Genomic DNA, 21,216 nt, shown 5'->3' with positions numbered 1-21,216 from the left:
AACCTTAATTTATGCAGTTCGTTACCCACCAAGTCTTACTTTATCATAAAATTCAAATTGATTCAGTTAATTTGTTTCTTAACAAACCTTGGAGTGGATCCTAACTTCATCAATTTGTGGCATCCAAAAATATAGGATTTTAAAAAAAATTGAAAAAAGCGATAATTTTTCATTATTGAATTTTAATTTTAAATTTGTGAGTTCGGTAGCCATTAGTTTAAAACACCTTCGATCAAGCTTAAAAAGGGGTTTTCTAGATTTTTTTTTTCTTTATAGTTTTTGCTATAACGGGCCGCACATAACATTCCACTCGACATGTGTACAATTTTTTTTCTATTAAATAGGAGTTTTTCCATTAAATCTAGAAGGTTATGGTGTTGGATTATCAATTTGATCGTCCATGTAGACGCAACGACCCGTACTAATACTTGAAATCTTACTAAGGTAGTCATGCTATTTGATTTAACTTTTTCATAACTAAATTTCAACAGTGAAAATTAGCTTTCGATATGTGAATTTTTCTTTCAAAGTTCTAAGATTTTTGTCCTTTATAACCCTGTGGCATCTGATCTTATTTTTATATGCCACAAATCTTGCCTTTGAAACAACTTGTCAACTCGTATTTTTTGTGGATGATACCGAGGCAACTCAAACTAGTCGTCTTGGTTTCAAAGAGATTTAAAATCATGGTTAGGATCCACTCCAAGCTATGTTAAGTATCAAATTACCTGCATCTTAAATTTTATGAAGTGGATCCCTGCTCCAAGGTTTGCGGTAGCAAATTTAACAAAGTAAGGGTTGGGGGTAACAAATTTCATAAACTAAGGTTCCTTGGAGTTGTCAGAACTCTATGGGAGTTCTTGTAATAAAAATGTAACTGTTACATCCGCCGTCTAAGTTTCTCTCTTTCTTTCCGCTGTTTGACACTGACATCCTGCAAGACTTATACAACCCCCAAAGGTCCACGTGCTCGAAATTATAACAAAGAAAAAGATAAGCAACATTACATAACATAAATAGATATATATTTTTTCATAAAACATAACATTGATCACATTAAACAGACAACTTAAGGTACTTACGTACCACATGACGTGAAGAACTAGGAAAAACAACAATTACAAAGGCATTAAACATGCCTTAGGGAAATTAAGGTACGTCACAGATATAGCTAGATAAGCTTAGGACAAGTTTTAAGTTCCAACTCTCAAGCATTAGTAGAAACCTTAGTATGAGTGTTGGTGGATGTGATATTCTTCGATTCATTTCGCTTATTCACCGAGACCCCCATGCCAAAGGAGTTAGTGTGAGTAGACCATTCTGCACCACCATAGATAACTAAATTCCTGTCACTCTGAAGAACCAGGACATAGTTACCCATCGACCTATGCCAAGTGTTAGAGGCCCATACTGCAATGTCTTTCTCGTTATAAATCACAAGATTCCCATCGCTCTGCATTGTACATCGGCAATTTCTCCCCTTACCCATCGTGTTCGAACTCCACACCGCGGCTCCGCTCCCATAAAGTACAAGATTACAATCGTATTGCATTTTTAAGAAGGCATTACCAGAGTCAAGACTAGCCCCAGTACCTAGAGAGTTGGGGCTGTATAAAACATTATTGGGATAACCCTGAGCCTCACAGTAGCGTTGGTTGAGAGTGAGGAAGATGGAGAGGAGGAGAAGAGTAGAGGTGAGCATGGATTTGGGAAGATGAGAAGAAATAGCCAATTTATTTCTCAAAGTTTGTTGTCTATGCGTGAGTGTGACCATAAGTTGGGGGGACGGGGGGTCATTTATAGATGGGGAGAGGACTTTTCTAACCACATATTAATTTATTAATACATTCAGCTTACCTACACGTCACTACGTCATAATGCGGTTTTTGCGACGCCACAATTGTGGTAAAAACGACTGCTAAAGGCTGTCGTTACTGGCGACGGTTTTTGGTAGTCGTTTTATCGTCGTTTCGACTAACAACGGTGATAAGTAAAAGTTGGGGTGCCAATAGCCACTGTCAAACTTCTCTCTTCTCTCACTCTCACTCGACTGCTCCTCTCACGACTCTATCTTCTCTCTCTCTCTCTCGAATCCATCGCTCTACCGAATATCTGTCTCTCTCTCTCTCAAATCTACCTCTCTCTAATTTTCAAGAAGAAGATCAACTCTTCGATCAGAATTTTTTTTGGGAAAGAATAACGACGCTCTGTTTCTCGTCCTCATTTTCTCGCTCTCTCGCTCTCTCGTTCTCTCGTTCTTAAAAAGTCTCGATCACACTCTCCAGTATCTGTCTCTCGCACGCAGTCTCTCTCCACAGCATTCCAGATCTAGGATTTGTGAAATCGCTTCCCAAATTTGTCTCAACTCTACAGATCTTAATCAGATCTAGGGTTTGCTTGCGTACACACACACTTTGTCTCTCTCCATAGCTTCCCAGACCTAGGGTTCGCACACTCTCTTCCTCCTTAGATTCCTAGATCTAGGGTTCGCAGAGATCACAAGTAGAAAATGAAAAAAACTAAAAAATTAGGGTTCATGTTCTTCGATTGGAACTCAAGATTAATCGCATCACTCGCTGCTCTTCGATTCAATCAAAGAAGAACAAAACGACTCTTCCGATTTCTCTTTTCAGGTAAGATTTTACTCTCTTTGTCTTTCGTTCCATCTTTCGAGATTTGAGATTTTGAGATTCTTTGATCACATGAGGTTCCTTTACTAGTGGATCGAATTACTTTAGGGTTGTTGTATGATCTGAGTATTTTTTTGGTAATTAGGGTTCGATTGGTTTTCTTATGGTTTGTTGAGATTTGGTAATTAGGAAAATTGAAACTTTGACCAGACACCCAATTCAAGGCTGTTTTTTTTTTCAAAAAATTGTTTCGATCTATCTTGATCTAAAATTGTTTTGTTTTTGTTTTTTTTTTCCTATTTTGGGAGTTATAGATTATAAAGAAAAATGTTGGCAAGAAATAGCCTTTTTTACCTGATTTATTATGCTCTTAGAGTACGTGTGGCACTCAAGCTAATCCCCTTATATAGCCTCACCCAAGAGTCCAAGGAGTTCCTTTGATTTCACCAACACACTCACATACTCAACAAAATGCTCACACACTTAGAAAGGGGGATCCACATACTGGGACACTGGCAACAATGATTGTGGTAAGCTATGCTTCCTGTTGTACTTTTGCTTTACCCTCCAATTCCATCACTTTATGTTTCTTGCAAACCATCATTACTTAGTTTTTAGTTTTAATTTGCTTCTAGTTTAATTTATTTTCCTACTCATTTAGTTGTTGTATTTTGTGGTTCACATTCATCACAAAAACAAAGTAACAAAAAAATTAAGAAAAAAAATGTGAGAGTAGAGTGCATCTGCTTCTCTCTCTTGGTTGGCAACATCAACCCAGTAAGTTAGGGTGTATCTGCTACATATTAGTCTTTTTCTTAACTTGTTAGTCTTGGTTCCATATAGTTTTCCTTAATGCTTTTGGTTTGGTCTTTTTCTTCCCTTATAAATAATTGTGATTACTAAAAGTTAGCAAGTGGTATTATAAAATTGTGTGAAGGGAATGCCTCTTAAGATTGAAAGATCTTTTTTGGTTTATATATTTTGGTATTGTTCTTCATGTATCCTTATGTATGATCCTATGCAGTCACATCTATTGTTTTGAAGGACTAGATACTAATGATTCAGATTCAAACCACTGTATTTTCTGTTTAATTGATGCATATAATGGATTATATCCATCTCTACTTGGATGATATTGGGTTCCTAAGATTGATTTTATTGATGAAAATGTAACATACAACATTACTCTTGACTTATTTTCTTCATTTTTTGGAGTTTCCATACAGGGGACCCTTAGTGAATTCCTATCCTAGCTAGAGTTATAAATCATTGCTTATGGTGTTAATTATTTTCATGTTCTTAACTATTTCCTGCTTGTTTTGCCCACATTCTATATTGTGAGTTCTATGATGAATTCCATATGTAAAAAAACTTTGATTATTATTATTTTGTTTTCCATATGACTTCCATACTTAATATACTCTTATCATCCACATTTATATATGATTTAATTGAACAATCGCCTTCTTTTTTCGACTCTATGGATACAACCAAATCTGTTATTTTTAGTTTGGTTAACTTATTGGAGTCAAAAGTACTTTAAAGTAGGACTCGACTAATACTAAGTACATAGAATGCATCTTCAGCACTGAAAGATAGAGCTGGTCCACTCCATTGATTATGGATCATATCTAATGTATCGTCCACATTTAATTGATTGTTTTTTCTCCATAATTTTCTGGTTTGTTCCTTTACAATTATTTTGTGATTTCAATCATATTTTGGATTTCTATATGGTAATTCTTTTCGAATTTTGAACTATTGAATGCTTGCACACTATGAGAGCTATACATGTAAGGTGTGTTCTGTTTGAAGTAACCAGCTTTGAGAGAGCTTCCCAAGTTCTTTTTGGGTTTTTTGCGGACATTTTCTATAATTTTGCCAAGCTTAACCCATTTGTAGGTACTGATATCCATTTGCATTATTTCCTTTTTATTAACTGACATTATTGGATCTTGCATTAATTTGCAAATGTATGTTTTTGTGTATGTGTAGGACTGTTGGAGCTGAAATTTCTGTTGTTAACTATTAATAGTGCAAGGCTTTTGGAGAGGTAACTATAACTTGTGTTATATTTTACTTTGTAACTTGTCCCTCCAATTGATTTTACAAGAATCCTTTACAGGTTGGCTTACTTTTGGGGTTTCAACGGAAAATCCAATTGGTTCTCCAAAATCTAGTAATGAGAATGTATTTGAGTGAAAGTTTTGGACCATGAGAAAAATGTCATTTTGGGTTGCAATCGATCCAAGTGGATGTCCAACATGTATGAGGTTCTAGTTGATGCCATATGGCACAGGTAAACTTAAGAAATCACCTATGCAGTAAGTGTGTAATATGTGACCTCATCTTTATAACTAAAATTTCATTTTTTGAATTTACAACTTAGAACTGCCATGAAGAATATAAAATCTGCAGTTATTACACCTGGTTTTTCATAGTGGCACCATACTTGTAATTTTATTTTATTTTTTTTAATATTTCGAGCAATATTTACCTTGAATGTGTGTGGACTCCTTGTTATTTATGTAAATGTATGGAGGATATCAATATGGGATTTCATAATTTTTAATTGAATATTAATATGGGATTTAATTATATAAATTGCAAACATTAGAATAAATGTCTCACTTGCAGTTCTGTATGATGAATTGAAAAAGAAATCGATGGAAGCACAATCAATAAAAGCTATAAAAGACTGCCACTTAAAAGGAGATCAACCTGTTCTAATTGTTGGTCTCCAATACTCACTTCTCTTCAAAGGTTGGTTCTTAGACGACGATTGTGAGAAGGAAGGCAGGTATAATTTTTTTCCTATGTTAGATTTTGGCTTATTTTTATTCATTTTTTTGTTCTATTAAAGATTTGGGGATCCTAGATGTGATGCTACAATCGGAATCAAGGGAAGAAGCTTGCATGCTAACTCATTAAAGTAGCTCGACTTCTATGTCAAAAGTGGTAAGTTTTACTATTTTTAATTTATAACTGCATCACATAAACTTCTTAGATTTTAGTTTCTTATACATTTTTTGGTCTATTTCTCAATTTGAATTGTTGGTAGATGTTGGTAATGGTCAAACAAGGAGTTTATTGAGACTTAACAATGTATGATGGTTCATTGAACAAGAATAATCCCATCCCATTGTTATATATATTCTTATATTTAATGAGCTTTACGTGATTGGGGTTGATTTCCTGTTTGAATGCTCTTGAATACAGATACGGTTATTCCGAGTATGGGCAGTCTTCTGGAAAGGTATGGCATCTTCAACCAAGATTTATTGATTAAAGGAATTTGGATTGGTACTTAGATTTGCATCAAATTTCTAGAATTTGGATTGGTAGTTAGATTTGCATAATTGGTCGAGTCGACACGTTGAACTTGGGGAGGATGTTTAAGTTTGATTTGTTGAGTTTACGGACTTGATTCTGGTGATGATAGAGAAGCTACTTCTCTCAAGTTCTAGTTGATTCTGAATATAATTACTTAGATTTTATGTTTAGTTGACGAAAGCCTATGTTTGTTCTTTATTTTTGCAAGATTTTGATTCTGAATCTTACTGTTTTGGCCCCAAAGGAAGTTTCTTTATTTATTATAAATGTGGAATATTTTAATTTCAATTTATGTCTTTTTTGATAACTTCACTTCACATAACTTCGATTTGATATTTTTTTAAACTTTTTTGGGTATTCAAGATTTTGTAGCCTCAGTTTCTCATCTTTTCAAAATGGCATGGTTATGGTTCAATTGCTTCAGGGTGATCCAGAATCTCAAGATCCTGTTATGTATGTAATGACGTCATCTACATGTTCTACGTCGCGTAGTTGATGTAAGTTTGCTCCATAATCCTAGTTTATGCTTCTGTTACATGGTTTTAAAATTTGGTTTCGCGTCTCGTCTCGTCCATGCCTGATACTGAGTTGTCTCGGACAAGTTTTCCAATACATTTGAGATGTCACGTCCAAAATTTCATTTGGACTTATTCATGGCACCTATGGTTCATCTTGTAGAGTTGTAGTTATTCTCTTATAGTTTTTAGGAATCATGGTTGATGTGCCAAGCGAACCAAAAAAATGGTATTGAGCATCAATTGATCGGCACAAGTGCAAAGGTTTCAGATCTAAAGATAACTCTGTGGACATCATTATCTTCATTGTTAAATTTTTTTTTTTTATATTTAAATTTATAATTGGAGTACATAATTCATTGTTTGTTTTTGATGTTGAATGTGAACTAATAAATTGAATTTGATCTGCATTTGTTTCAGGCTCAAGAAAATGTCTTTGATTTGCAAGTATTCTTGTTTTGATGACTTGTGTGATTTTATTTCTTTTTTTTTTGTTGAAGGAGGTCCTTTGTGTTTATAGAAGCTAAGGACCCTAGACTCCTAATAATTTTATTATCTGATTTATTTTTTCACGAATTTGATACAGCTCCATCGGTCTCTGATGGAATTTTTCCTTTGTAGTTGATCTTTCACTTCTTTAGCATAAGAAAGGTTGAGGTTATGCTATGGATCTGTTGTGATAAAGAACTTGATTATATTTAGGATCCACCAATTTGATCTACACATTAAGACTTGATCAAGATTAGAGATTTCCAGTCTCTTTATTCGATTAATTTTTCTCAGAGGGAATTATTATTTTTAAATATTCTGCATTTTTTTATGGCTCAAGAGAATTTCTGTATATAAATTATACTTTCCCTGAAGTGGTTTTACTTAGATCTGATTACTAGAGTTGCATATAGAAATTTGAATCTTAGATCTAGCAATTTTAAAACTTGACTCATCTGGACCATAATACTGACATTACCATAATGCTGAATTATGATATTATGATTCTCTGTAGGCATCTCCAATACAGCTTGGTGGACGGCAAGTACACATTGAGGAGAGGAGGGCAAATGGCACCAGCACATATCGTGGGGGAAGTATGTGCCTTTTATCCCAAGTTCTCTACTATTTGCAGCCTTTTTTCAGTGTACACATCTCTCTTTTTGTCTTTCTCTTTCCCACTAACTTAAATGTGTGACCGCTTTGTATAACTTCTAATCTCAATGTTATATTGTGCTGTTTTCTGCTGGAATGATTCATCAGAAATAACAGAGATCGCTATTAATGAAATATTACCAAAGATTAATGGCAGAGTAAGACACATAAAATTCTTTACCTAGCCCCAGCCTCATAGCTATTTTATTATCAGCTGAATGATTTTGCTGTTATGAACCACTCTGTCAAGGTTGTGTGTATATCTATTCATTTATACCTTTAGTAATGAATGTTAGGCGTAAGAGTCAAAGTTAACATCCGAGTATCTCACATTGATCGGAATCACTATAAATCAAATGGATGTAGTGAAAAACTAGAATTGGGGTGCTATTAAGATGTCAAGTTAAGGAGGGAGGATCTAGTTGTTTTTTACGAGTACCACTGGTAAGGATGAAGGAGGTCTCTGGATAAAGAGGAATATAAATAAAAACTGTCAATTAGTTTTTGCATCAGTAGCCATACGAATTGGTGCCAACCTGGCTGAGAAGCTTACTTTGAAGAAGCACAACTTTTTGTATAATTTGATTCAACTTGGCCAAAATGCTCACATGATCAAATAGTATTGCTGCCACTTGACAATGATGAACCGGCCAAGTAGCATCTGAGCCAAAATTTAAAATCCTGTTGAAGAACAAAAGTTTGTCTTAGATATGACATGTATACTTAACTTCCATGTATGCTATTTGATTTCTTTGATGTATTTGGCTTGTACTTCTTGTACTAGATGCTCTCAGTCATTTAGGCTGGTGTCCACACGCAATATTACACCAAGTGTATTTGCTCTATTATGTTGTCCAAGGTTGGTGAACCTTTCACCGACAGTTTATACATGCCGTTGCTTGTGTAGTTGCATCAAGTTATGGAGCTTGGTGTATAGATCAAGTTATGGGCTTCTTTGTTAGATATAGTTTTATAGATAAACAAATAGATGCAAATTTGTGCTTCTTTATTCATATTCAGTGTTTGGATTCTGGTGTGATAATAGACCACTACAACTTCATTTTACTAGCTTATTTAGTTCATCAGTATATGACCTACCCTAAGATTTCAGGAACTTCAACCTACCATAAGCCTATATGGTCAAACCAGCAATTACCAAGGCCAGAGATGGAGCAATCATAGTGCCATTCCTTGCACAATGTAGGCTAATTTGGAGTTAAGGCAGGACATAGGAAGGTGGTTTACATAGTCTAGTACAGATGCACACACACTATATATATGGGACCATCTAATGCTCCTGGTTTTTATATGATTTCTTCGTGTTTTACTTCATCACTCTATATAAGATCTCATCCTCCATCTCAATTTCTTCATCCAAATTCGAAACAAAGAAGAAATCTATTTCTTATTTTTCTAATCAAATATTAATCAAAACAAGCAGACAGAAGAAGAAATATGAGTTCAACCAGCAGAGCTTGGATTGTTGCAGCAAGTGTTGGAGTCGTGGAAGCATTAAAGGATCAAGGAGGGTTGCATTGAGCCATCTTGTATCCAGCCATCCTGTGTAGCCCCCACAACATGCTTCTCGTCCCGTCTCTTCTCCAGCAAATCCAAGAAAGATCGAAAACCCAAAAATGAGATTGGAAACCAAGTCAGTCCATTGCCTGAGCTCATTGCGGAGCCAACTGGGGCTCGGTCAATGTCATTTGTTGGGACCCATGAATACTTGGCACCCGAGATAATCAAAGGTGATGGCCAAGGGAGTGCTGTGGATTGGTGGACTTTCGACATCTTTCTATATGAACTTTTGTTTGGTAAAACTCCTTTCAAGGGATCAGGGAATCGGGCAATGTTCAATGTTGTGGGGCAGCCATTATGGAAGCTAGTGGCTGTATGTTGTGGTAGCACCCGCTAGGACGTTATATACAAAAGGTTGTGGTTGTTAATTGTTTGATTTTACTTTCTAAAAATAAATAATTTATGGTAGGTGGCTGAAAATAGGTAGATTTATGAAAGTTGAATATGAGGGGTATTTGGGTCTTTTCATGTTATTAGTTGGGGTGTAGGTCATTAATGTCAAAACATAGGGGTATCTCCAACATTTAGCAACATATGAGGGGGTCAGGTATAAAATAATTTTTTTTTTAAAACAAAATATCCTATAGCGACGGTCGCTGACCGTCGCTATATCTCTATTTTAGAGTCGTTTTTTCCGACTGTCTTGGACAGTCGTTTTTTTCCGACTGCCTTGGACAGTCGTTTTTAAAAAACCACTCCTTTTAAAACGACTTGTTTTCCGACTGTAGGGGCAGTCATTTTTGGCGCATTATGACGTAGTGCGTGTACAATTTTTTTTTTTTTCTTCTGCGGATCGTTATTTGTTCTGTTCATCAAACTGGATTGACACACAACATACACGTGAGTAACCAATTTGCTACCTAACGAGTCGCAATTCTTAATAACAGACAAGCGTGAAACGTGGCAGGATTGCTCATTACACTCTCTCTCGTCAAAGCTCTATTGCTCTTCTCGAATAACTCTCATTCGTCTATGACCTTCACAGACATAGAGTGGTTTTGAGAGAGACTTCTCCACTCTAAATTGAGGTGCGTCCTTGCTGAACTATCTGCTACAGTTTCGAATGATTTTGTGAAGTTAGACTTTTTAACTAAACAAAGGCAAACACATTCCTTCTATGAGAAAATCATTATTATTCATTCAATTTTTTTCTCTATTTTTATGTTTTTAATGATATTTTAAGCTTTGTTTGGAGATGGATTTTTTGTCATGTTCACATAGTCCTCAGACTTTTAAATTCTTACAAGGAATAGCTTTTAGATTCTCTCTCTGATTCTGACTATCAATAATTTATTTAGAAAATAATATTTCTGACCTACCTCTAGAATCTGAATATTATTATATTAAGGATCTGTGACAGCATGATTTCTTACTGTTTCCAAGGCAATGTTCTATGCATTAACACTTCATTGATGAGATAATACTCAATATCTTTGACATTATAAAAATAATAATTACTACTTAAAGCTTTACGACTAATGAGAAATGCCTGAATTGGTGTTTGTTGACAACAAAATTTGGAAGATCAAAAATGCGGCCACTTTTATATGTAACCTTACTATTATCAGGATCCTTTCTGTCAAAATCAGTATAATTACAATTCCGTGACTGCAGCAACCACATTAGTTAGTTTTAGTTTTCTAAAATTATAGAAATATCCTTTTTATTATGTGATTTGTCCAGTTTTCAGTTTTTCAAGCTTAGATTCAGCCTATTATAAATCCAAAATGTAACACCCATAAGGAAGGAGTCATAAACCTGGATGAGAGTTTAGCTGTTATTACTGTCCACAAGAAATTTGATCTTCATCTTTGCCTATAAACCACAGAACATGAGCCGAAGTTTTGGTTGGATATGTATAATTTATATAAGAGTCGTGATGAATATACGCGGTCTTGGTACTTGGTTGGGTATGCGGCTGATGTGCAAGCGCACATAACCATAGATCATTTTCATCGGGATACACAGGAAAAAGATGTGCGGTAGTGTGCCCTTACCATGTCAGCCCCTTCCCAAGACCCCATGCATTCCTCATTAATCTTTGTATAAATCTGATCCAAAGAATTTCAATATTTTTTTCTTTTACGAAGGATCCAATTTTTTGAAAATGGACGGCCACCGGACTTCCACATAATTCCCAAATTTAAAATTATAATTCAACCATGAAAAATCATTTTGTTTGGATTTGTTTCTTCAAAGTTCATAAAGATTTGTCCTCTACAACCATGAAGTATCGGATCATGTTTTTGGATGGCACATAGTGAGCCCAAGGACCCTTAGTAAGTGTGAAATCCTAACTAACTTAGTAAGGCTGGTTGGACTTCTTTTTTTCAATTTTTTTTTTTTTTAAAATTGATGCATCCTTTAAGAGAGATGGAGATAAAAGAATTTGTTTTATTTGGAAACTGGGATTTGTGGGAATCTTATCTAAGTGATCTTGGGAGATCTTTTAGTAAAGAAATATATACTTGGAAAACTCTAACAATGCCAACTTATCCAATCACAAGAAAGTATAATAACTTTCTTTTTTTTATATAAACACTTAATAATAGTAAAAACAAAATTTGAAATAAGCAGAATAAGAGTTAAAAACATTGTTAGGGGCCTTCTCAAATTGTAGGGTTTTAGGGAATTGATTAAGGGGCAGTTTGTTTGTGCTTATTTTCAGTACTTAATGCTGAGGAAAAAAAAAATCAGCATTTTTTGTCAAATCAACATGTTTGTTTACTCCATATTTTCTACACTTATGACTGAAAAATAAGTGACAAAAATTAAGTAAAGTTGAGTCACTTAATTTTTTTCGTTAAAGCGGAAAGCATCGGTCATTTTCGACACGGACAAGTATGCCCTTATACTTAAAAGGATATTACTACTTATGTCCCATGGATAATTATATAGCACCCCACAAATTAATAAGGCAACCCCACACCATAGCCACATTGTTATGTCTTATATGGGTTAAAAGTTTCATAATGAACTGATTTTTGGTGAGGATGATCTCTACAATGAAGAGATCATCCACACCAAAAACCAGCTCATCCCGAGACTTCTAACCCCATCAAAACAAGTTCAAGAACAGTAAGTCATCCTTTTTTTTTTAAACAAGTTTTGATGTGGTTAGAAGTTTCGAAATGGGCTGATTTTTGGTGAGGATGATCTCCAGACCATATAGATCATCCTCACTAAAAATTGACTCATTCCAAAAAAACATTAAAATTAGTTATGGTATGATTTGCCCTTATTAATCTGTGCGTGCTTTTATAAGTACCCATCCTTCATTCCCATTGAAAATTATTCATCCAAAATTAAATTCTTTCATCTTTGAAATAAGATGATGGGATGTTCCAACTATTACTATGATAGAGAAGATCGTGCATGTTGTATGAACAAATTTAAATTTGGATGAGAAAGTTATTATCTTGTAATTTAAAATTTTGGTACAATGAATTGTGTACATAATTTAGAATATCAAAATATATTATATTTTACATTTATGCTCGTTTTATTAATTGTGATGTGAATTAGTAGTTAAAATAGTCAAATAGAATATATGTGATTGAAAAGAGTAATATAATTATTTTATCAGTTTTCAACCATTACTATCAAATAATATTCTATTATTAAAATGCTTAATTTGAATCAATTCAGCACAATTCAAACAGGTAAACAGACAATATTCTCAACACTTAAATTCAGTGCTTATACATTTTCAGCAATTATAGTCTTTCCATACTTATTTGCTCAGTTTAACAAACGGCCCCTAAGTGGCCTTATACTTAAGCTGGCCTGTAAACTATTTGAAGTAGATTATTTAAGAGAGTTGTTATTGTCACACCAAATTTTACTAATGCCACACCAATTCCTATGTAAATCACTAAAGAATTACACACAGATGGTGTGGTTTATTTAAACAATGACCAAAGCAAGGTTAAGGTATGATTTTATTGTTTGAGTAATTCAATAGATAAAAATTTTCTTAAACTTGAGTGTCAGAGTACCTATTTTCAAGTATCCACCCAAGTAAACTCGAAGGGCAAAAGGATACTTACTCAGTGAGTCTAGAAGCTATTTGAATCAACATTGAAGTTAATGTGATAAAAAAAGAATGCAAATATTACTTCAATTTTAATTACTTATAGAATTAAATATGGAAAATTTATCAAAATATGCATCGAAATTCAATTAATTCCCAAAACGATGCACCATTGCAAGTAATTTAAAAAATGGTAATGTACCATTTTTGGAAATAATTTTCTTTTACAAAATCAGCAAAAAATAAAATGAGTAGTGTTTTGATAAATTTTTGCACCAAAAAAACCCTTTTCTCTCTCCTTTTCCTCTACTGATTTAATTTAAAACTATAGGTTAGTAGGATCTTGTCAATACTAAATAAAATAATATTCTAATCTAATGTCAACAAAACCTTATTGACAATGTATAAATTATATTCTAATACAATGTCAATAGGGTTTTCTTGACACTGTTTAAAATAATAACCTAATCTAGTGTCGACAAGACCCTATCGACATAAAATCAAAAATCATATTCTGATACAATGTCAACAAGGTCTTGTTGACACTGTTTAAAATAATATTCTAATCTGAAAATGGTATATCCAGTATGAAAAATTATCAAAACACTGTTCATTTTATATTTTACCGATTTGGTAAAAAAAAAAAACCTTAATTTCTTAAATGGTAATTACATTGTCGCAAATAATTTCAATACTGAACCATTTTGGGAATTTGTCAATTATTGTGTTCCGTTTTGGGAATTTTCTCATTAAATATTATAGTCCTTGCTTGTAATGATTCAGAATTAATTTTAACAAAATAAAAAGAATAAATAAACTTGAAATTATTGTTTAGTTGGAGTTATTATATATTGTTTTAAAGGGTTATCGTGACATTAGACCCATGAAATCTGTCATTCACAGTGGTTCAAATATGTTTGCCTTATACTAGTGAATGGCATGTGCATGCAATTGCACAAGTTACAAAAATTAGTATCTACATAAGGTTAGAATTATAGTTATAACTAATTTAGATAACCAATTTAGCTTTATAATACTTTGTATCATTTAACATAGTGTTGGGATTTAGGCTCTAGAAAAAGGACTCATAAAGAATGACAAAATCCCAACCATTAATAAAACATAAATACAACGGTCAAATGATGTATCATTGAATAATTGTGATAAACGAACTCAAAAAATTCGCTCAAAATTCACTCAACTGCATAGTACCATAGATATTTTCCTTGTATCCTGTGGAAAAAATCTATGGCTCCGTGTACATGCCACATCAATTGACCGAATTTTGACTATCTATTTTCGAGTCAATTATCACGACTCATCCTTGAAATTTGCGTCACCCTTCTCTCAATATATTATAACTAGAAGATGACATGTGCAAACACACATGTATCAAAAGGGCTTTATTGTAATTTAAAGTGTTGTTTAAAGGGTCTTTATAGATTACATAGTTTTTAAAAATAATTAATTAATTAATTTTGAAAACTAAGCAATGAGATTGTAGGGACATGGGATTGCAATCTTGTGGATTTTTGACCCAAAATGACCCTAATTATATTAAATTTAAATGTTCAGGTAGGGAAATTTATGACCATTCAAATCTTGATGTGGAACAACTTCTACTCCATCTTCTCTTATTGTAATAGTAAATGTGGCATCAGCAATAGTAGTTGGTGTGGCAATAGCATCTATCAATAATAGTTGGTGTGGCAATAGCACATCTCTCTCTATTATAAACACAGTAGCTATCTTGTGGTAGAATGTGAGAGATAGAAAATCTGTAAAATTAGAGAGAGAGGGCTAGGAGAGATTACAAAGGAAGAGGTTGATCTTCTCTTTGATTAAAAATCAAGCTTCCTTCTTGAGATGAACTTGCGGGTTGTGCAAGTCGTTGGTTTCTTCTTATAGTGGATTCTCCCTTCACCCCCGTGGACGTAGGCACATCGCCAAACCACGTAAATATTGTGTGAGCATCTCTTTAATTGCTATTTACATTCGTAGTTAGTTTTAGTTTACTTTGATTGCTTGTTGGTGTGTTTTGGAACTTGGTATAAATTCCGATTTCAGAACTTGGTATTCGAAACTTGGTATAAGTTTCGACAAAGGGTTTCTCTCTAGGTGGTTTGCTTCCGTGGCTTCACTTCTAACAGTAAAGATAAAAGAAAAAGGTATATAAAATATATATTTTCTTAAGTATTAGTATAGAATCAGACTCTTCTCTGTTGGCAAACGAGCTGAAGGGAGCAAAGATTCCTTGGACTATTGATCATTGGTTCCAAAAAAAAATCATGAAGTTCTCAAGGCATTAAACTAGAAAGTGCAATATGATTGGAGGGAAACAAATGCAGTCACCCATGAATGACCTTCTCTTATCCATCTCAAATGTTCTATTTTTGAACTTCATCCTTCTCATATTGGTTTCGCAGGTTCTCCGTCTCAAGGCCAACATTTATTTTATCTAAAGGAATGGGGATTAATTAGCCGAGAGATTTCTTATGTCTCAAACAACCTTAGTTTCTTTATTTGAGTATTAGTTACTATATGGGGAATTTAGAAATCCATTATGTATGGATGTAGAGCTAACCCTCAAAATGCACGGCAAATTAAATTCATGTAAATGAATCTTCCACAAAAAATTATAGAGTTGTTAAGGAGAAGTTCACGTGGGTGTTTGTTTGATTTGTTGTGAATCTTGTTCGTTGAGAGATTAGTTGTTCGTTTGGAAATGATGTTGGTAACTCTATCATATATCAAGATATTAAAGTCTATTTCATTTTTGAATTCTCTAACTTCAATGGGCACCTTATAGAACTGATGTAAGATGTCGATAGCAGTCAGATTTTATCAAATATTAGGGAACTACTTAATTGTGAATTATAGCGTTCAAATTAAAATGCTATTAAAGTCTTACATCAATGGCGTTTTACTGACCTTATTAAAATAAACAATAGCATTCTTTAAGTATTATACTAATCTCCACAATAGCATTTTTTAAATGCTATAAAATTAGGCAATTTAATAACGTTTTTCAAAACAATATGAAAGAAGCATAGCATGGCGAATTACAACATTTAGAAATTAAATGCTGTAAAAAATACTTAATAGCAGTTTTTGATTGTCATTAAAGGTCTCTTTTATTGCCATTGACCCTTGACTTTGAGTCAAATTCGAGAAATATAAGTCAAGTAGCATGTAATTTGGTGCTTAGTCGTTTTTAGACTTTTAGGTCACTTACTTTGAAAGAGTCTCCAACAACTTGAGGATAGGGAGGTCTTTGCACATAAGTTCGAGAGAATTCTTTTGGTTGGAAAAAAGTGTCATAACCTCTTGAATATGGTCAATTTATAAGGAATAACATGAAAACCTCTTGAATTATGAACAAGATTAGAAGGAACAAGAGTTGATCACCTTTAATATATTTTTAACAAGATGAGATTAGGAAGGTAATTCAACTCATGTGAGAACCAACATTTGGCTTGGGGTCAAGCTTAGTCAATTTAATAACGTTTTTCAAAACAATATGAAAGAATCATAGCATGGAGAATTACAACATTTAGAAATTAAATGTTATAAAAAGTACTTAATAGCAGTTTTTGATTGTCATTAAAGGTCTCTTTTGTTGCAGTCGACCCGTCACTTTGGGTCAAATTCGAGAAATCTAAGTCAAGTAGCATGTGATTTGGTGCTTAGTCGTTTTTAGACTTTTAGGTCACTTACTTTGAAAGAGTCTCCAACAACTTGAGGATAGGGAGGTCTTTGCACATAAGTTCTAGAGAATTCTTTTGGTTGGAGAAAAGTGCCATAACCTCTTGAATATGGTCAATTTGTAAGGAATAACATGAAAACCTCTTGAATTATGAACAAGATTAGAAGGACCAAGAGTTGATCACCTTTAATATATTTTTAACAAGATGAGATTAGGAAGGTAATTCAACTCATGTGAGAACCAACATTTGGCTTGGGGTCAAGCTTAGTCAATTTAATAACGTTTTTCAAAACAATATGAAAGAAGCATAGCATGGTGAATTACAACATTTAGAAATTAACTGCTATAAAAAGTACTTAATAGCAGTTTTTGATTGTCATTAAAGTCTCTTTTGTTGCAGTCGACCCTTAATTTTGAGTCAAATTCAAGAAATCTAAGTCAAGTAGCATGTAATTTAGTGCTTAGTCATTTTTAGACTTTTAGGTCACTTACTTTGGTACAATTGTGAGGCACAAACCTTTCTATGAGATCCACTTTAACCAGTTTATTGTTTTTTCTATTTATCCTCTTTAACTTTATTTTTACTCCTCTAATTTTATTATATTTCTTCTTTTACCCAGTTGTTTTATTATTTTTCATCTTTTACTTATTTAATCTCAAAATTCTTCAATAATATATTCTTTCCAACTTTTTTTTTATGCCCCTTAACATTTCCATCAAATTATAGTTTTGTGGGATCCACTTTATTTTTATTTTTTTACATTTCACTCATATAAATTTACTATATTTTCTTTTTTACCATTTAATCTCGCTTTATAATTTTTCATCTTTTACCTCTATGATCTTAAAAAGTTTCAATAATACCCTAAATCCAATTAAACTTGACCCAAACTCATTAATTTAGTTTAATGTTCGAAGGTCGTGTTAAAATTGTCAACACGTACTCCAACTTTTTTTTCTTTTTTTATAAACCCTTAACTGAAAAGAGGATGCCCATGCCTAAAACTCTAGTGTATATATATAGGGTCAGGATCCGTGGATAACATTCTAGACAACGTGTTTTGTCTTATATGGGCAAAAAGTTTCAAAATGGGTTGATTTTTTGTAAGGTTGATCTCCATGGTGAGGGGATCATCCTTGCAAAAAATCAATCATTCTAAAATTGCTACCTCAATTTACAAGATAAAGAATCGTAGATCGTTCTTTTTAACCATTAGTTTGTAACCACTTTTCATAGTGGTAGAAGTTTTAGAATCGGGTGATTTTTTGTGAGGATGATCTACTCACCATATAGATCATCCTCGCAAAAATCAGCCCATTCCGAAACTATTTTGCCATATAAGATAAAATGTTGTCTAGAATATTGTGTACAGAACGCTGCTCATATATATATATATATGGGTCCCGTTCAGCAACAAACATTTTGGCAAAACATTTTTCAAAACATGGGTTAGAGGTCTTGGAATGGCCTGATTTTTGGTGAGGATGATCTCTACGGTGAGGAGACCATCCTCACAAAAAATCAGCCCATTCCAAAACTTCTAGCCCCAGTTTACAAGTTGAAAAATCGTGGACCGTCCATTTTTTGTAAACCATTTTTTATGGGGTTAGAAGTTTTGGAATGGGCTGATTTTTGGTGATGATGATCTCCTCACCGTAGAGATCATCCTCACCAAAAATCAGCCCATTCCAAAACCTCTAACCCATGTTTTGAAAAATGTTTTGCCAAAATATTTGTCAAAATGTTTGTTGCTGAACATTTCCCATATATATATAGTATATCTTTGAACTGACAAAAAAAAAAGTACCGATGAAAAAGCAACAATTAAAAGGGTACTAAATAGGGGTGCACATTGGCTTGGGTAAATCTGAGATCCGAAGCCTTTGGATTGGATTGGTTCGGATTAAACACACCCACGGTTCGGGTACGGATTGAAGAAAAAAAATCCGATTAATTTGGTTCAGTTCCGGATTAGGATATAATAGAACCGAACCAATCCAAAAACCGAACCAATTTTATATATATATATATATATATATATATATAGGGTCGGGTTATTACGACCCCCTGTGCGACACACCATTTTGTCTTATATGGGCAAAAATGCTTGGAATGGGCTGATTTTTTGTGAGAATGATCTGTATGGTGAGGAGATCATCCTTGCCAAAAATCAGCTCATTATGAAACTTCTTGACCGTCCAATTTTTGTAAATCAATTTTGATGGGGTTACAAATTTTGGAATTGGATGATTTTTTGCCAGGATGATCCCCTCATCACAGAGATCATCCTCACAAAAAATCAGCCCATTCCAAACATTTTTGCCCATATAAGACAAAATGGTGTGTCGCAAAGGGGGTCGTAATAACGCCATCCATATATATATATATATATATATTTAAAAAATAAAATTTTCGATTTTTTATTTCTTTCTTCTTCTTCCTATTCGAAGAATTCTGAAAACAGAACCCTAGTCGCCGTCATTCTCAATCTCAATCGTCTCTTTCACTCATCTCACCTCACTACCTCGCTAACTTATCGGAAAATGAAGATTGAACTCTCTCTCTCTCTCTCTCTCTCTCTCTCTCTCTCTCTCTCTAATTCAAAAAGTTTCAATAAATCTCTAAGCTATCGATCTCTCAGGCGCCTTCAATTAACGGTAAATAAATTTAAATTCTTCTCGAATGGATCTTCAATATATTTCTTATTTGTTTAGGAGAATAACATAAAATGGCTTAAATGTCATTATTTTAAACCTCAAGCCAAAACCCTTTCATTTTTCTTAGAGAATTTTTTTCATTTTCAACTTCTTGAACTCATCTTCTATAAAATATACTATTTTCTACTTATTGAACCTCATCTACATCAAATTTCTTAAATGAAATATAGAAAATTTTTAATTTTTTTATTATCCCAAAATCCACACTTAAAAAAAGTCCTACTTGTTTTTAAGGTTTGAAGATTGGAGGAGATAAAATGTTTGGATTGAGGAAGAAGGTATCTATCTTCAATAAGTATGAGAATCGAGAACCGATCCGAACCAATCAGAACCAATATTGGATTGGATTGGTTCGGTTCTATAGGGTAATTGGATTGGTTCGGTTTCAAATTTGTAGAACCGATCTTGTTTGGTTCGGTTCCAATTTTGCCAAAATCTGAATCAATCCGAACCATGTGCACCCCTAGTACTAAACATGCCTTTTAGGATAAGGTTCAAATTTGTACTCTCAAACATCAAGAGAGACTATTAGTTTCATTTTGATTAATCACTGGGACAGTAGAAATTGCACCCGTAACACCTCTTCTAGTTCCAAAATGAAAAATTGCATCACCGTAGACAACTAGATTTCTATCTTTCTGAAGAACGAGGACATATTGGTCCTTGCCTCTCACAGTGAAAGTAGCCCCAATGGGCTTCTTGTTCTGGTCATAGCTCACAAGATTCCCATCGCTCTGCATATAACAAGAGCAATCTCTGGCCAACCCACCCATTTTTATAGACCAAACTGCATTGCCATTGTCATAAAGCACAAGATTACAATCTCGTTGCATGACCAAGTGTAGTAATTATATCTGAGATAGCCCTCAGGAGGGAGATGTTCACCGCTGTACAAAATGTTTTTGTTTTGGGCATGGCAAGGTTGGTTGAAAATAAGGAAGAGGAGGAGGAGAAGAGAAAAGGTGAGCATAGATTTGGGAAAATGAGAAGACGTAGCAAAGTTACTGGCCATGTTTCTCAATGTTTGGTGTGTGTGTGTGTGTGTGTGTGTGTGTGTGTAGGTGGGAGGAGTATTTGTTGATGGGGAGGGGACTTTTCTAACCACAAAGCATTTATCCAAGAAAAAGAGAACTTTCTACTTAGGGACAGTATTTTGTATGTGTGTGTGTAAGGGGACACCTTACTTGATCCTGATTCTTTATGAATGGGAGAGGACTTTTGATTAGTAAGTTTTATACCTACGAATTAACCACTTTTAAATATAATATTCTGTTAATTTTAGAGTCTTTTAGTTGTTTTTATTTAAGTTTAGTTAGTTTTATACTTTTTATATGTTTATATGTTTTTATTTGATTTTTATGCTTATTTTACAGATTAGTAACAATATGGAACATTGGGATGTTTGCATACGTTTAGGAAAAATTCTGGACTCAAATTTGTTCACTCTCGGAAGAAGGAAGCTAAGCATACAAGCTAGAAAGTCTTCAAGCCGCAGCTTGATAGAAAACGAGGCCGCGACTGGAATTCAAGAAAGGCATAACAGAAATATAAAAATACACG

At 33.8% G+C, this 21,216-nt stretch overlaps 1 protein-coding gene and 1 pseudogene across 19 annotated transcripts; one reads left to right on the top strand and one right to left on the bottom strand.

The window, feature by feature from the left end:
- Positions 1 to 1,207: 1,207 nt before the first annotated feature.
- On the bottom strand, positions 1,208 to 1,774 carry LOC147386043 (mannose-specific lectin pseudogene; annotated as a pseudogene).
- Positions 1,775 to 2,238: 464 nt separating this feature from the next.
- Positions 2,239 to 6,562, top strand: LOC147386042 (uncharacterized). Of its 19 annotated transcripts, none has more exons than XR_015171983.1 (8): positions 2,239 to 2,633; positions 4,446 to 4,532; positions 4,626 to 4,683; positions 4,756 to 4,929; positions 5,268 to 5,393; positions 5,494 to 5,588; positions 5,692 to 5,886; positions 6,388 to 6,562. XR_015171983.1 is itself a non-coding variant. In XM_086423434.1 (4 exons), exons 1-4 carry the CDS (start codon positions 2,510 to 2,512, stop codon positions 4,808 to 4,810), a joined length of 324 nt encoding a protein of 107 aa, XP_086279560.1. In that variant the 5' UTR covers positions 2,239 to 2,509; the 3' UTR covers positions 4,811 to 5,074. The 19 variants fall into 19 exon arrangements, 1 of the variants encoding a protein (XP_086279560.1); XR_015171984.1 differs by having other exon boundaries at positions 5,268 to 5,430; positions 5,509 to 5,588; positions 5,850 to 5,886; XR_015171980.1 differs by having other exon boundaries at positions 5,850 to 5,886; positions 6,388 to 6,560.
- Positions 6,563 to 21,216: the final 14,654 nt, after the last annotated feature.

This window comes from Akebia trifoliata, chromosome 14 (genome assembly GCF_017979445.1).
Source record: "Akebia trifoliata isolate Shusen 1 chromosome 14, ASM1797944v1, whole genome shotgun sequence".
Taxonomy (NCBI): Eukaryota; Viridiplantae; Streptophyta; class Magnoliopsida; order Ranunculales; family Lardizabalaceae; genus Akebia; species Akebia trifoliata.
This window is presented reverse-complemented; position numbering and strand designations above follow the sequence as displayed.

Excerpts from the sequence above, each read along its gene's own strand:
- LOC147386042 (XM_086423434.1), top strand. The coding sequence starts at position 2,510 with ATGAAAAAAACTAAAAAATTAGGGTTCATGTTCTTCGATTGGAACTCA. Across the intron at positions 2,634-4,445 it reads CTTCCGATTTCTCTTTTCAG|TAACCAGCTTTGAGAGAGCT; the intron begins GTAAGATTTTAC and ends TTCTGTTTGAAG. Across the intron at positions 4,684-4,755 it reads AGTGCAAGGCTTTTGGAGAG|GTTGGCTTACTTTTGGGGTT; the intron begins GTAACTATAACT and ends AATCCTTTACAG.